The sequence below is a fragment of the Cetorhinus maximus genome, chromosome 9 (assembly GCF_964194155.1).
Source record: "Cetorhinus maximus chromosome 9, sCetMax3.hap1.1, whole genome shotgun sequence".
Taxonomy (NCBI): domain Eukaryota; kingdom Metazoa; phylum Chordata; class Chondrichthyes; order Lamniformes; family Cetorhinidae; genus Cetorhinus; species Cetorhinus maximus.
The window spans coordinates 11,481,941-11,498,169 of record NC_135887.1 but is presented as its reverse complement, the minus strand read 5'-3'; the positions used below and the strand labels follow the sequence as shown (position 1 = coordinate 11,498,169).

The following is a 16,229-nucleotide window of genomic DNA, read 5'->3' as shown; positions in this document are numbered from 1 at the left end:
TGCTGCGTATGAATACTGTGAAATTGATTTATGTATCTTGCATCAGTTGAGTGAAATAATTTAAACAAGAATCTCTGATATTCCTTATGTGGTAAAGTCAGAATGTAGTTGAATCATACAGATTAGACGAGTCCAAGTTTAATTGCTTGTCTAATGAGATGCTGACATGACCTACAACAACAATAGAAGTGCTACAGTTGTCATCAGCGACTCTTGACGCGAGGAGGGAAACTCTTGTACTGTTTAACTGCAAGTATTGCTTAAATTTTAAGCCTCATCCAGAGGCCTAGGGAGATGGAAGCAATCAACTGGCAACAGCTGAAATAGTTAATTAAGGAAACTAGCTTGAACTGGTCTTGCTGTACCTGGGCTCAGCTAGTCCCTGTGTTTAGAGCATGTAAATTCAGACATTCTGAGTGCGACCTCAAAGGAGTGAGAGAGTTTGGTGAGCTGAGGTTTTTCGGTGAGGAGTGGAGGGAGCTCCTTTGCTTTTTCTAACATTTTCATCCTGTAAGAACTGGTTCTTGCTCTACTACAGGGGATGAAACTAGCTGTTTGGTGAGTATCTGGTAAGTGGTCAAGGTCTATTCCATTCCTAAGGTTTAAAATAATACAGAAATTTGTGATAAGATATATAAATATAAAATAAATAATTGAATAAAGTAATTCATTAAAGCACATGTATGACAGGACAAGTGATGTCATGGCTGCAGCATATGGGAGCTCCTGGATACCAGTGTATCCCAGGGCAAGCATGTCTGCAGCAAGTATCTGTGGCTTGAGAATCTTCAGCTCAGTGTCATTGGCTGTGCTGCTGACACTGCAACACATCAGGGAGGGCGAGAGTTACCTGGATGCTATACTAGGAGGTGGTCACACCCCTTAGGGCCTTCTGATTTGGTAGGTGGTCAGGGACAGGAGGTGTGACCCCAGCTGAAGCAGTTAAGGGGACCCAGAGGACAGGAGTGTCAGCCTCTGTAGTTGTTCAACAGGTTTGAGGTTCTTTCTGCATGTTTGGATGAGAGTGGTGGCTGCAGGGTGGGTGAGCTGACTGACCATGGCACTGTGGTACAGGAAGCCATTAAAGTGGGAAAGTACAAAGGAATGTAGTGGTGGTAGGGAACAGTATAGGAAGGGAGATTGACACTGTTCTCTGCAGCAAGGAGCAAGAGTCCAGATGGTTATGTTGCCTGCCCGGTGCCAGGGCCCAGGACATTTGCTCAGGGCTGGAGAGGAACTTGTGGTGGGAGGATGAGGATCCAGCGGCTGTGTCCATGTAGGTACCAATGACATAGGCAGGACGAGGTAGGTTCTGCATAGTCAGTATGAGGAGCTAGGTACCAAATTTAGAAGCAGAACCTCAAAGGTAGTAATTTCTGGATTATTATCTGAGCCACATGCAAATTGGCATAGGACAGATAAGATTAGAAAAATGAATGAGTGGCTTAAAGACTGGTGTGGGAGAAGTGGGTTCCAGTTCGTGAGGCACTGGTGCCAGTACTGGGGAAAGTGGGATCTGTACCGTTGGGACGGTCTACACCTGAATTGTGCTGGGGCTGGTGTCCTCGCGAGCCACATAATTAGGGAAGTAGAGAGGGTTTTAAATTGAATAGTGGGGGCAAGGAATCAAACTTGGGAAGATGTGGTAAACCAAAGAGTAGAGAAGAGGCAAGAGAGAAAGGTACTAATATGGGAAATGATAAACAAGACAGTGACAGGATGGGATGGAGAGTACAAATCTAAGAGTAAATCAGCAGATTTTGCCCAGTGCCTAGTTTTGCCCTGTTATTTTTGTAAAGGCTCTGTATCTAAACACACGTAGCATTTAAAACAAAACAGATGAACTGTTAGCACGAATAGAAATAAATAAGTACGATCTGATAGCCATTACAGAGACATGGCTACAGGGTGACATAGATTGGGACCTGAATATTGAAGGGTACGTGACATTTAGGAAGAGCAGGAAGTTGGGAAAGGGTGGAGGATGGCGCTGCTAATTAATGATGGTTTTAGGACATTAGAGAGGGATGATCTAAGTTCAGGAAACCAGGATGTAGAAGTGGTTTGGGTTGAGATGAGAAATACAAAGGTAAGAAGTCACTAGTGGGAGTGGTGTACAGGCCCCTTAACTGTAACTACACAGTTGGACAGAGTATAAAGGAAGTCATAATGGGAGCTGGTCAGAAATCTGCGGCAATAATCATGGGGGATTTCATTCTACATATAGACTGGAAAAATCAGATGGGCAAAGGTAGTGTAGACGTGGACTTCAAAGAATGTTTTTGGGATAGTTTCTTAGAGCAACATGTTCTGGAGCAAACTAGAGAGCAGGCCATACTAGACCTGGTGTTGTGCAATGAGATAGGATTAATTGATAACCTCATAGTGAAAGCACCCCTTGGTAGCAGCGATCATAACATTGAATTTTATATTCATTTTGAGGGAGGGACAAGTGCGCCGAAGACTAGTAGTTTAAACTTAAATAGAGGCAATTGTGAGGGCGTGAAAGCGGAGCTAGCTAAAATGAACTGGTAAATGAGGTTAAGGGCTAGATCAGTAGTTTCTGTGGCAGATATTTAAAGGGATACTTCAGAATACACAATAGATATATTCCAATGAGAGAGAAAAATTCCCAGGGAAGGGCCCATCATCCGTGTTAACTAAAAAAGTTAAAGACAGTATCAAACTTGAAGAAAAAGCACTATAATTGCGCAAAGTTGGGTGGCAGGCTAGAAGATTGGAAAGAATATAAAGAACAGCGAAGGATGTCAAAGGATTAATAAGGAGGGAAAAATTAGAGTACGAGAGAAAGCTAGCTAGTAATATAAGGACAGATAGTAAGAGTTTCCAAAAATAACTGTGAGCGTTTGTTCTGGGGAATTGATAATGGAAAGTAGGGAGATGGCAGATGAATTAAACAGGTATTTTGCACTGGTCTCACTCTAGAGGACACAAGTAACATCCCAGAAGTAGCTGTAAATCAGGAAATGGAAGTGAGGGAGGAACTCGGGATAATTACAATCACCAGGGAAGTGGTAATCCAGGTGGACCTCACCCTAAGGTCTTGAAAAAAGTGGCTAGTGAGGTAGTTGATGCACTGGTTTTAATTTTTCAAAATTCTCTAGATTCAAGGAAGGTTCTATTAGATTGGAAATTAGCAAATGTAACATCTTTATACAGAAAGGGAGGGAGACAGAAAGCAGGAAACTACAGGCCAGTGAGCCTAACATTTGTCAGATGGGCTGATCAGTGGCAAATGGAATTTAATCCAGATAAGTGTGAGGTGATGCACTTGGGCAGGACAAACAAGGCATGGGAATACACGGTGAATGGTAGGACCCTGGGAAATACCGAGGATCAAAGGGACCTTGGTGTGCATATCCACCGGTCCCTTTAGGTAGCGGGACAGGTAGATAAGATGGTTAAGAAGACATATGGGATACTTGCCTTTATTAGCCGAGGCATAGAATATAAGAGCAGGGAGGTTATGCTGGAACCGTATAAAACACTGGTTAGGCCGTAGCTAGAGGAATCCGCATTATAGGAAAGATGTGATTGCACTAGAGAGAGTGCAAAGGAGATTTACCAGGATGTTGCCTGGGCTGGAGAGTTTTAGTTATGAGGAGAGATTGGATAGGCTGGGGTTATTTTCCCTGGAACAGAGGAGATTGAGGGGGGGACATGTTTGATGACAATCTGGGTGTCATAGTGCATGAATCTCAAAAGGCTAGTATGCAGGTACAGCAAATAATTAGGAAAGCTAATAAAATATTATTGTTTATTGTGAGGAGAATTGATTACAAAAGTAGGGAGGTTATGCTTCGGTTATACAGGGCACTGGTGAGACAATATCTGGAGTATTGTGTACAGTACTGGTCTCCTTATTTAAAGAAAGATGTAGATGCGTTAGAAGTAGTTTAGAGAAGTTTACTAGACTAATACCAGGAATGTGTGCGTTGTCTTATGAGGAAAGGTTGGACAGTTTAGGCTTGTATCCGCTGGAGTTTAGAAGAGCAAGAGGCGACTTGATCAAAACCTTTAAGATCTTGAGGGGCCTTGACAGAGTGGGTGTGGAGAGGATGTTTCCTCTTGTGGGCGAATCTAGAACTCGGAGTCACTGTTTAAAAATAATGACATGTCAGAGATGAGGAGAAATTTTTTCTGAAGGTTGCGATTCTTTGGAACTCTCTTCCTCAAAAGGTGGTGGAAGCAGAGTCTTTGAATATTTTTACAGCAGAGCTAGATAGATTTTTGATTCACAAGGGCGTGAAAGGTTACTGGGGGTAGGCAGGAATGTGGGGTTGAAGTTGCAATCAGATCATCCATGATCTTATTGAATGGCGGAGCAGGCTTGAGGGGCCGAGTGGCCTTCTCCTCTTCATTCGTATGAATATTCTGCTAATACTTCCAATCTAGACTCTCGTGAGTGGCACAGATGGGTGTCTGTAGTACCATATCTCAGTCGTCAAACTTTTTTTTTTAAGAGAACAGGAAGGGAGAACATTTGCTGAACGAGGGTGAAATCCCTGAATAAAAGCGCAAAATATTGTAGATGCTAAAATAAAAAAAACAAAATGCTGGAAATATTCAGCAAGTCTGGCAGCATCTGTGGATAGAGAGGGAGTGGGAGTTAACCTTTCATCAGAGCTGATGGGGTTAGATATTGAATGTAAAATTTAAGCTTGTGTTTGTATATGAAGCAGTTATTACAGGGCAGGAAACTAATAGAAGGATTCCACTGACAATGAAAATTGCACAAGTGAAGCTTGGAAAAATCACTCCCATGGGGTATTGTATTTATATCGAGCTGTGAAGGCGATAGGACTTTTTTTTTTACTTCATATTAATCCTCCCTTCCATTTGACCCACTAATGCAGCAGACATAAATGGAGATATTTCGTGTAGCTGTATTGCGTGGTTTGCACTCGAGGATTAGCAACTCTAATATGACCACCCCCCAATTTTATCAAATGGTGGTCTGCGATGCATTACCAGAAAATAACACTCCATAAACAAATACAAATTGAAGGTTGCACTTCAGCTTTTCAGAAGCAGCAAATTTTAGCTCTACCATTTTCTCAACTGTGTCTCATCAGTACTGTTCCAGTGAGTCATCACGGCAGTTTAATGAGGAAGTTAGTTATTTGAAATGATACTGTTAATGTAGGGGAAAAGCTGAGCACTGTTCCCTAATCAACATTGCAACGTTGATGCTTCAAAGGAATAGTGTATTCATTGAAATGTAAATGAATATATAGGGTATAGCCTTATGCACCATGATGAATATTATAGAGAGTGCATGCAAAGAATCTAAAGCACCCCCACACCCAGTATTCCTCCAGATCAATCACAATAACAGATATGACAAGTCTTTCATGTCCTGTCAGTGTCTTGAGAAAATGAACCTGTTTGTAGATTGATCTTTGCATGGTGACAAGATCCAGCTCACAGCTTGAAAGGATTGAAGCAATATTTAGGATATGCTGGTATCGGGTTAGTATTGTAGGCTTTAATATGACAGAGTAAAGTTTTTCTGAAATGCTCCTTTTTATTTAAATGAATTTCAGGGTGGAGTGGCTGGTTGTTGATGAATCGGATAAGTTGTTTGAAGATGGAAAATCTGGATTCCGAGATCAGTTGGCCACTATTTTCCTGGCATGTACATCCCACAATGTGCGGCGAGCTATGTTCAGCGCAACATTTGCATTTGATGTGGAGCAGTGGTGCAAACTGAACTTGGACAATGTGGTATCTGTGTCGATTGGAACAAGGTGAGACAAAGGGACAACGTCTACACCAACCTTGCTGATTACTAACCTAATTTTACCGTGATATGTTAAAATGTTTATCGTGCCATTTTGAGAATTGTTTTATGCAATGAACATAGTCTACTTTTCTTCAAATGTTAAATGGTGACTAAAGTTGTAATTTTTGATACAAATTTGCAAGGCCCAAATGCACTGAAATGTTTAAACATTGACTTGGAATATGAATAAAGAGGATAAACATCAAAATAGATAAATGATCACAACTGATTTTCTTTTATACATGTTCAGTACGTTGAATCTGTATTATTCCATCTTATAATGTGCTCCAATTTGAGTAAAATTTAAAATTGTTGCACAAAAATTTTAACTCCATTTTGGGAAATGGGTGAGGATCAGGGATTTTCCAAATGATTTGTCCATTTGACTCCTTTATCTTACACCAGAATTTCCTGTCTACTGATGGCTGATCTCACATCACATGTACACCCTTAACCTAATACCAACTATGTTCTCATCATAATTTGCATATAAATTATAAGTGGAAATCTGATACAAACCTTACATTTACTAAACTTTTGTTGCCAAAACGTTTAAGGTTTTTGTGGGGCTGCCTGTATTGGCTTACTAAATGTCTTCCATTATGAGCAATGGTTAGATTATTCTGGTTAAACATGTGCAGTAGCTTTTAATTTTTCTTATAGGAATTCTGCTGTGGAGACCGTGGAGCAGGAGTTACTTTTTGTGGGTACTGAAACTGGGAAACTGCTGGCAATGAGAGACCTGGTTAAAAAGGTAGAAAATGAATTAAATAATTAGATGCATGTGACCAGAATTACTACTATTTCATTTGACTGTTCAAAAATTGTTTAAATTTCTTCTATTTAAGTGGAAATATTCCTGTTCTAGTAGTCAAAAAGCAGCCTTCTGGAGTACTGGTTAAAATTGACCAATGACATATGCTATGACAAAAGTCACTAATGGGTTGAGGAGAGTGGTATCCTTTTCGGTCCTGATATTGCAAAACCATTGAAAAGTTGAACTCTTGCTGATGGTGAACTTTTAAAATGGTGGATACTAAGATCAGGATCGAGGACTAAGATGGTGCCTTCCTTGACAAAAAGTTCTGATTGAAATTGCACATTACTCCTAATTAGAGGCTGACTATTGACTATCGTAACAAGTGTGTATGTGGTGTACTTGTGTAATTTCCTCTCTATTCCACTATGTGGCACCAATCTATAATGTTGATGGTTGACACCTTTCAGTACTGCCCTCTTTTAAAGATCTGTAAAATGACTTAAGTTTTAGGGCCAACAGTAATTTCCCTTTTTATCTCTTATTGCATCCCAAGTTTCTATCTATAACCTCAAATCTTATGCTCATTTTCTTTCTTGCCAATCTCCTATATTTGTTGGCAGAATATTCTGTTGAAAATGACAGACGAGAAAAACACTCCCAGAGTTTTGTTAATGCCTCCTCCTATTCCTTTCTCTCCTCCTCCCCTCCCTCAATAGAATTTTGGGCTAAGATTTAGAGCACGTAGAATTGGGGGTAATATACTGGTCTGGACTGAGAATTGGTTAACAGACAGAAAACAGGGAGTAGGAATAAACAGGCCATTCTCAGGATGGCAGGCTGTTACTAGTGGGGTACTGCAAGGATCAGTACTGGGGCCACAGCTGTTCACAATCTATATAAATGATTTGGATGTGGAGATTAGCTGTAATATTTCCAAATTTGCAGATCACAAAACTAGGTGGGAATGTAAGTTGTGAGGAGGATGCAAGGAGGCTTCAAGGAGACTTGGACAGGCTATGTGAATGGGCAGGACATGGCAGATGGAATATAATGCGAATAAGTGTGAAGTTACCCACTTTGGCAGAAAACACAGAATATTTCTTAAATGGTGAGAGGTTGGGAAGTATTTATGTCCAAAGGGACCTGGGTGTCTTTGTCCATGAGTCACTAAAAGCTAGCATGGAGGCGCAGCAAGCAATTAGGAAGGCAAATGGTATGTTGTTCTTCATCACAAGGGGATTTGAGTACAGGAGTAAAGATGTCTTGTTGCAATCGTATAGAGCCTTGGTGAGGCTGCATCTGGAATATTGTGTACAGTTTTGGTCTCCTTATCTAAGAAAGGATATACTTGCCACAGAGGGAGTGCAACAGAGGTTAATCACACTAATCCCTGGGATGGCGGGATTGTCTTATGAGAAGAGATTGAGGAAACTGGGTCTGCATTCTGTAGAGTTTCGAAGAAAGAGAGGTGATCTCATTGCAACTCAGGGTGTGACGGGTAGATGTAGATAGGATGTTTACCTTGGCTAGTGAGTCTAGAACCAGGGCACACATTCTCAGAATAAGGGGCAGGCCATTCATAACTGAGCTGAGGAGGAATTTCTTCACTCAGAGGGTGAGGAATCTTTGGAATTCTCTACCCCAGAGGGCTATGGAAGCTCAATCATTGAACATGTTCAAGACAGAAATCGATAGATTTCTGGATACTGATGATATCAAGGGATATGGGGATAGTGCAGGAAAGTAGAGTTGAGGTAGATGATCAGCCATGATCTAATTGAATGGTGGAGCAGGCTCGACAGGTCGAATGGCCTACTTCTGTTCCTATGTTCCTAGATCAAGGCATTACTTAGCAATTCCCAGTTCCAGATGCAGCATGTTGGAGAACCATTGTGTGTCTGCATCGTGCAGCCAACATCACTTTGGTTTACTGTTAACCTGGGGAAATACGCTTCACATCGAGCACTTACTGTAAAGTTGTTGTGCGAGTTGGGTGGAATATCATACTTCAGTGTCAAGAAAAACTTTCACCAGCTGATCTTAGGCAATGATGTGTTGCCTTATGTTGAGCGTTTGACTAAAAAAATGACTTGGTGCCTGCGTGGATTTGTAACAGGAAAGCCAACTGATCCAATGTTGTTTAGTCCTAAGAGCGCCTATACTCTTAATCCAATGTTGTAAAATGTTTTATAAAACTCATGATTTGTATGAACATTAACAAGTATCATTATCGGTATTGTATGAGCATTCTCTTGGTTATAGGAACAGTTTGAAATTGTAGTAGCATGACTTGTTTCATTTGTGTGTGTATAATATGCTTAACTTTTTTCCTTCAAGGGCTTTGCGCCTCCAGTGCTAGTTTTTGTTCAGTCTATTGAAAGAGCAAAGGAACTCTTTCATGAGTTAATCTACGAGGGCATTAATGTTGAGGTTATCCACGCAGAAAGAACACAGCAACAGGTACAGTGATTTTCATTTTGCCACGTTTTATTTGAAGAGACCAAACACGACAAACTAATAGGTTAACAGTTGAAACAGGAAAACTGACCTATTAATGATCCATTAATTAACTTTCCTCTTTCTTCTTGGAAATGGCTGAGGCAGTGAGCCCATACTCCTGGGCAGTCTCCTTCTGTTTGAAGGAGGGGATCGTTTAGCTTCAAAATGATGTGGACTTTTTGAGCTAAAGGGATGGTGGTCCTTTTAAGTTTGAATTCTCCGTAATAACACTGTAATAGCACAGAAACTACAGAGAAGTACAATAGCGTGTTCATGTAACAAGTCTTTAAACTTCTGTTAAGATTTTGTTTTGGTCTTCATTTCATGCTGTGGGGTACAGATCAAGCACGCATATCAACCGTTCAAATATTATTTGTGTAAGAATCGAGCCTTGAACGTTTGCCTAAAAGGTTGGTCTCAACAATTCAACTTTTTATATGGGTATATATGGTGGCCAACCTCGGCTGGAACAGTGGCAGAAGCATTGGATTCAGCAGCAGTGCCCTCAGGTTAGGCCAGGGAAGAAAATCCAGTGGACTTTCCATCATCTCTATTGGTTGGAAACTGTGTATCACAAAAGGATTGACCTTGTTTGTGATACCCAGTGTGGTGGAATAGCCCTTCAGCACTCTCTGTCGAGGCCCCCACATACTGCCACTTGTTGAGATACTGGATGACTCACAGTGCCTGCAGTTCAAGTTGACGCCTTGTATTTTCTGGCTTGAAATTTTTGTATAATGCACCTCACAAATACTTTTTTTTAAAAAATATTTGTTGGGGTGAGCAATTGTTACTTTCACTTTGTTTTCAATTGTATTTGAATCTCCAATGCACCCAGAAACTGGAGCTTTGAATTAAAGTCTGTTATACTTTGTGAATGTCTGAAGGCTCGCCAGTAATTGAATATTTCTATTTCATCCCCGCCAGAGAGATAATGTCGTGTGCAGCTTCAGAGCAGGAAAAATTTGGGTGCTTATTTGCACTGCACTCATGGCTCGTGGTATTGATTTTAAAGGAGTGAATCTCGTCATCAACTACGACTTTCCAACTAGTGCTGTTGAGTACATTCATAGAATAGGTATGTATGCAGTTATATCTCTGTATTCAGTGAAATTTCAATTGTTTATAGAAAAGAAAATATACTGGATAGCACTATTAGATATGTTGGACTTTGCAAAGTTTTAGGTCTTACAGCAACCTGAACAAAGTTCTAGCCACATGAGTAAGGTTCATTTTAAATGGAACAATATTACAAATGTTTACACTGCAGCAGGTCTAGTATCTATCGCCAACGCACCCCTCCTCCATCCAATGAGCATAGTCTCAAGGAAAAAGGTGTATTTCTGAGTCCTAAATTTACTTGTTAAATCACCAATGTATGACTATGTATCTCTTCATTTTGAGTGATAATTGTTAATGGAATAAATTGATGGATAGGCTGGCAAAGCCTCCTCAAATTTGCTATACTTTGTTCACAACAACAGCTGGCTTTTCAGAAAGTTGAGCCAGGTCTTGTGTGTTGGATTATTTTGGTCCAGTGGTTAATCCAGTAATTGTGGCAAATATTGTGTTTAAGTTTGAAAATTGGCCTTGCTTACCCATACCTGAGGGAATAGGTGAGTAATCGGGTCTCAGGTGTACAGGAGCCATCAAGGGGAACTCAGCAATAATAAAAACAAAGTGCTGGAAAAGCTCAGCAGGTCTGGCTGCATCTCTGGAGAGAGAAACAGAGTTAAAGTTCCAAGTCCAATATGACACTTCTTTGGAACTCTGTTTCTCTCTCCACAGATGCTGCCAAACCTGCTGAGTTTTTCCAACACTTTCTGTTTTTATTTCAGCTCTCCAGCATCCCCACAGTATTTTGCTTTTATTTAGGGAGAACTCATCGCCTGATCACTAAGGGAATGTTCCTAGAGTCTGGTTGATGTGTTTTTCCTTTGTTCCAACCTCTGCCTGTTAGCATCATCAGCCAAGGTTTCCATTCTTGATTGTTGTCCAGCGACCCATGCTGGAATTGCACATGTGGACAGCATTAGACCCAGCTGTTATGTCAGCTCTCATAACCTAGGCACCAGAAAACTGGTCACGTGAGCAAAATAGCCTGGAGCAGCTATGGAACTATATCCCTGTTGGTCTCGGAGGGAGAGAATAACAACAAGAAAACGTATTTTCTTACATAAGCCAGAATTTTTGTACATCTTCTGTTGTCTGTCATCTTGAACTACAGGCGTCAGCTCTTTCATAGCAAGAGCATACTAGTGTGCCAAAAGTGTTAGTTATAGCAGATTTTAATAAATCAGCAACAATCGCTGTTTGGCTCCAATCTGCCAACCCCTGCAGAGATATTTTTTTAATGATTAAGGAACAAAAGTTGATTTTTGTAAAAAATATTATAATTTCTGTTGAGGTAAGCCCTTGCAACACTGAAATGTGACATTTTTTACGATGCTTGTATTTACTGTATCATATTCAAACATCTCAAAACTGCTTCACTCAATTACTTTTGAAGTGCAGTTATATTTAGGCAAATGCAACAGCTATTCTGCGCCAACAATATCCTAACAATCCTTGGGTGAATGGCTTTTGGTGGTATCGGCTGTGGGAGAAATGTTGACTAGAACATCGGGAGAACGTCCTGGTTGGGTTTGAATAAGGGTGTGAGATCTTTATCAGAACAGGCAGATGTGACCTCTCACCCAAAGGCAAAAGCATCTAATGACCCAACACTTAACTAGAGAATGTAGTAGAATGTCAGCTAAAATTATGACCTCTGACCCAAAGGTGAGAATACTACCAACTGACCTTAGACGGGAGAGAATGGAGAGCTTACCTATGAGAGAGAAGAGCAGAAGATTAATAATTCATGCTGCCTTTATTGCCTCATAGTGGCTAGTTATAAAATATAATTGACACAGTCCTTGGAATAGGTCTTCTGATTAGCGATGCGTGGGTAGCTGGGAGAGTTTAATTTAAATATTTTTACTCTCCCTTCACTGCATCAATATGAATAGGATAATTCATGAAATCATGAATATAAAGTTCCTTGAAACACAAGCGTAAATCCAATTCAGTTGGGTGGTCACTCCACTGTGTTCTGTGAGATTTAGTTACGAAATACAGATAAGGAAAGTCAATTGAAGCAGTTCCATTAAGAATAAACTTGTATTTCTGTAATGGCATCCAACTGTTAAATGATTCCAAAGATTTTGCCACCACACGCTCCAGGTTCCCACATGTTGTTCATTCATTATAGGAAAAACTTGCTGACCAGTTTGCATGCCCTTAAGAAGGTGGTGGTGAGCCACCACCTTGAATTGCTTCAGTCCATGTGTTGCAGGAACATAGTGCTGTTGGGAGGGGAATTCCAGGATTTTGACCCAGTGACAATGAAGGAACGGCAATATAGTTCCAAGTCAAGATGGTGTGTGACTTGTATCTGCTGCCCTTGCCCTTTTAGGTGGTAGAGGTCGTAAGTTTGGTCGGAGCTGTTGAAGGAGTCTTGGTGAGTAGCCGCAGTGCACCTTGTATATCGTACACACTGTTGCCACTGTCTGTCAGCGATGGAGGGAGTGAATGTTTAAGGTGGTGGATGAGGTGCCAAACAAGCGGGCTGCTTTGTCCTGGATGGTACTGAGCTTCTTGAGTGCTGTTAGAGCTGCATGCATCTAGGCAAGTTAAGAGTATTCCATCACAGTCCTGACTTGTGCCTTATAGATGGCAGACAGGCTTTGGGGAGTCTGGAGATTAGTTATTCTCTGCAGAATTCCCAGCCTCTGACTTGCACTAGTAGCCACAGTATTTATATGGCTAGTCTCATTCAGTTTCTGCAAGATTCTGCAATGTTAATGCCATTGCATGTCAAGGGGAGATGGTTAGATTCTCTCTTGTTGGAGAGGGTCATTGCCTGGTGGTGCAAATGTTACTTGTCGCTTATCAGCCCAATCCTGAATATTGTCAGGGTCTTGTCGTATATGGACATAAACTGCTTCAGTATCTGAGGAGTCACAAATAGTGCTGAACATTGTGCGATCAAACCCACTTCTGAACTTGTGATGGAGGGAAGGTCATTGATGAAGCAGCTGAAGATGGTTGGACCCTGAGGAACTCCTGCAGTGATGTCCTGGGGCAGAGATGATTGACCTCCAACAACCAAACAATCATCCTTTGTGCTAGGTATGACTCCATCCAGTGGAAAGTTTACCCCCTGATTCCCATTGACTTCAGTTTTGCTAGGGCTCCTTGATGCCACACTCGGTCAACTGCTCCTTGATGTCAAGGGCAGACACTCTCACCTCGCCTCAGGAGTTCAGCTCTTTTGTCCATGCTTGGACCTAGGCTGTAGAGAGGTCAGGAGCTGAGTGGCCCTGACAGAACCCAAAGTGAGCATCAGGGAGCATGTTATTGTTGAATATTGCTAAAGGCCTTTACGCTTTTCCTGCTGTAAACATTTAATTTGTAGCAGTATTATGGATTTACCTCTTTACTATTTGTCTTCTATATGTCCATGGTCCCTTCTTCATTGCCTATCAAGTTTGAAGAGCTTCTCCAGTGATTACTCATAACTCAGCCCTCTGCATTGCATATCTGCCTTGTCGCCCTTCACTGCGTTGAGTTCAGGACTTGATTCTCTCCCATGCATCAGTGACCCATTACCCAAAGATGTAGTTACTCAAGGACACGGTCTGACTAGAGCACTATGAAGTTCCAGCATGAAAATATCTAACTTGCATTCAAATGCTATACAGTTCAGCATTTTAAACTCTGCTGTGATTACATATGTGAAGCTTTGTCTCGTGCTAATACTTGACACTTTCCACTTCTCCCTTTAGCTATTTCTCTCACTTTGCATGATGTCCTGGATACTTTCCAGGAGATGAGAAGCCAATACAAAATGTCTATCTCCTATGTGAAATGACTATCATTGAGCTTTGCTGACAAGTTTATTTTTATAACTAGGACGTACTGGAAGAGCTGGTCATCAAGGAAAGGCTATTACATTTTTCACTGAAGATGATAAACCACTTTTACGGAGGTCAGTTTAAACGTGAGTGTGCAAAAAGTTAGAGGTTCCCCATTATCTCAGTAAACTTAATCACTGTTGGATATTTCTTGATTCGTGGGATATGGCCATCACTGGCAAGGCCAGAATTTATTGCCCATCCCTCATTACCCTTGAGAAGGTGCTGGTGAGCTGCCTGCTTAAACCGCTGCAGGCCTTGTTACATAGATACTCCCACAATGCTGTTAGCAAGGAAATATATTGCGAGATTGCACACATGTTTCTCATAATGAAAGCACTTTTTGTGGGAGAGGAGAGAAAATAATACTTCATATATATTCATATATATGGATTCCACTTTTTAAGGCAGAGCAGGCTTAATGTGAAAAGCATAATTGAGCTGTCCCTGACTGTGATTAAAATGTACTTTTTGTATGTTGTTGGTGCTCACTGACTGGCGATTGAAATATTGCTCACATTGTCTGGTAAGTGCTACATGTTCTAACAATCTACTGCATATAATGAGAATAGAAGGCTTCTTGCTTTTTCTAATTTGACATCTAAAAAGTGACAATTATTAGAAAGAGGCAATGTCAGTCTTGCTCCACTGAACTGTTTTCCCTTGGAGAAACAATAAAGATCAGGCATTTTGCAATAAATTTCTGCAAAAGCTTGGGTTCTTATCCCAAAAGTGCAGTGTTTTGTTTGAGCAGTTTCAGTTTCAGAAGATCCTTGTGAAACTAAAAGTTTATCTAAAATAATGGAGATGAAAGACTGTCACTAATCTTGTAAAATAAAAAAAAAAGGTTTAAAAAGATTGACTTGTTAGCTTTTGACATGTGCTGCAGTCAGAAGTGCTGATTCATCATTTGGCCCTACTGACTCTCAGGACCAAAATGACTTCCAAATAGTTGCGGCAATTATGTGCTATCAAGTTGTTCTAAGATTCAACTCTCCTTGGCAAGTGGTCTAGTCGGAGGTCTTTTTTTACATTTCAGTTTAGAAAGAAAATACTGTCCTAAGATGCTGTATATATTAATACAAGTTTTATTTTCTTATGACTCAACAAATTTCTCAGTCGAGGAGATGAAAAGATAGTCAGTTACTGTCTCAATATAATGTGGTTTTTTTTTGATACCTTGATTTTAAAGTGTTGCTGCATACTACCTCCTTTTGGATTTCATTCTACATCAAGAATGCATCATTATATTTCTGTTTAAATTGTATCCACGTGGCGCTTACTTTCCTCATTCCAGTTGACTTTGTAGTATTTTATTGGTTAGAAGCCAATTATAATACACAACTGACCATTCTAGGAATCAGTTCACTTACCTGTCATGTCATAATTATACGTGAACAAGGGTGTCACACATGCATGTAACTAATAGTTAACATTAGGATGCTGTGATCTGTTCTTCCTTGTGTGAATGTAAACAGTTTATTGGCCACTATTCCAGAATTGAAATAAAAACAGCAAATGCTAGAAAAACTCAACAGGTCTGGCAACATCTGTGGAGAGAGAAACAGGGTTAGCGTTTCAAGTCCATATGACTCTTTTTCAGTGCTGATCAGCCCACATTTCACACAGAGAAGTCAGAGAAAAGAACTGATGTGAGAAATAGAAGTTCCTGGCTTGTTTGCTAGATGCTTAGTTCATCAGTCTTGTACTGTGATGGAATCAAGAGGATCAATTGGATCAATAATTCTTCCTATTGATCAGTGCTGACACTTTGTGCCAAATGACACTTGTGCCAAAAACATCATGGCTATTTATAGCTGATATGAGACTGACTGAAAGTATTCCGGAGCGTTCAGTTTTTAATTTTTTTTTCTCTGTTTAATTAGTATAGCGAATGTTATCAAAAAGGCTGGCTGTCCTGTACCAGACTACATGATGCAAATAAACAAACTGCAAAGGTACGTGCCAATAATTGAAAACATGTTACACTAACTGATGATAAAGATGCTGTATACGGCTGTTTCAGACAAAGGAATGGTTTGATCTTAGTGAGTGAAGAGGATTGCAATATTGATGACTGGCATATCCGGCAACCGGAATTGTTAATTAGTTCCTAAAGCTCGATTATATCCTACGTCTTCCAAATAAATGTGTACTTCCCTGGGAATGCGTAGCCTTGAACTTATGCTTTAATCCTCTCCCCTTG

General features: G+C 40.5%; 1 protein-coding gene across 2 annotated transcripts in view; it reads left to right on the top strand.

Moving 5' to 3' along the window:
• The window catches only part of ddx52 (DEAD (Asp-Glu-Ala-Asp) box polypeptide 52), a 34,068-nt gene that overhangs the window by 13,722 nt on the left and 4,117 nt on the right, over nt 1–16,229 (top strand). For both annotated transcript variants that reach the window (XM_078548040.1, XM_078548039.1), the window contains exons 8-13: nt 5,568–5,771; nt 6,470–6,560; nt 8,904–9,026; nt 9,993–10,143; nt 14,022–14,097; nt 15,910–15,981. In XM_078548040.1, the coding sequence (XP_078404166.1) occupies nt 5,568–5,771; nt 6,470–6,560; nt 8,904–9,026; nt 9,993–10,143; nt 14,022–14,097; nt 15,910–15,981 (717 nt within the window). The remainder of the gene's footprint in view (nt 1–5,567; nt 5,772–6,469; nt 6,561–8,903; nt 9,027–9,992; nt 10,144–14,021; nt 14,098–15,909; nt 15,982–16,229) is intronic.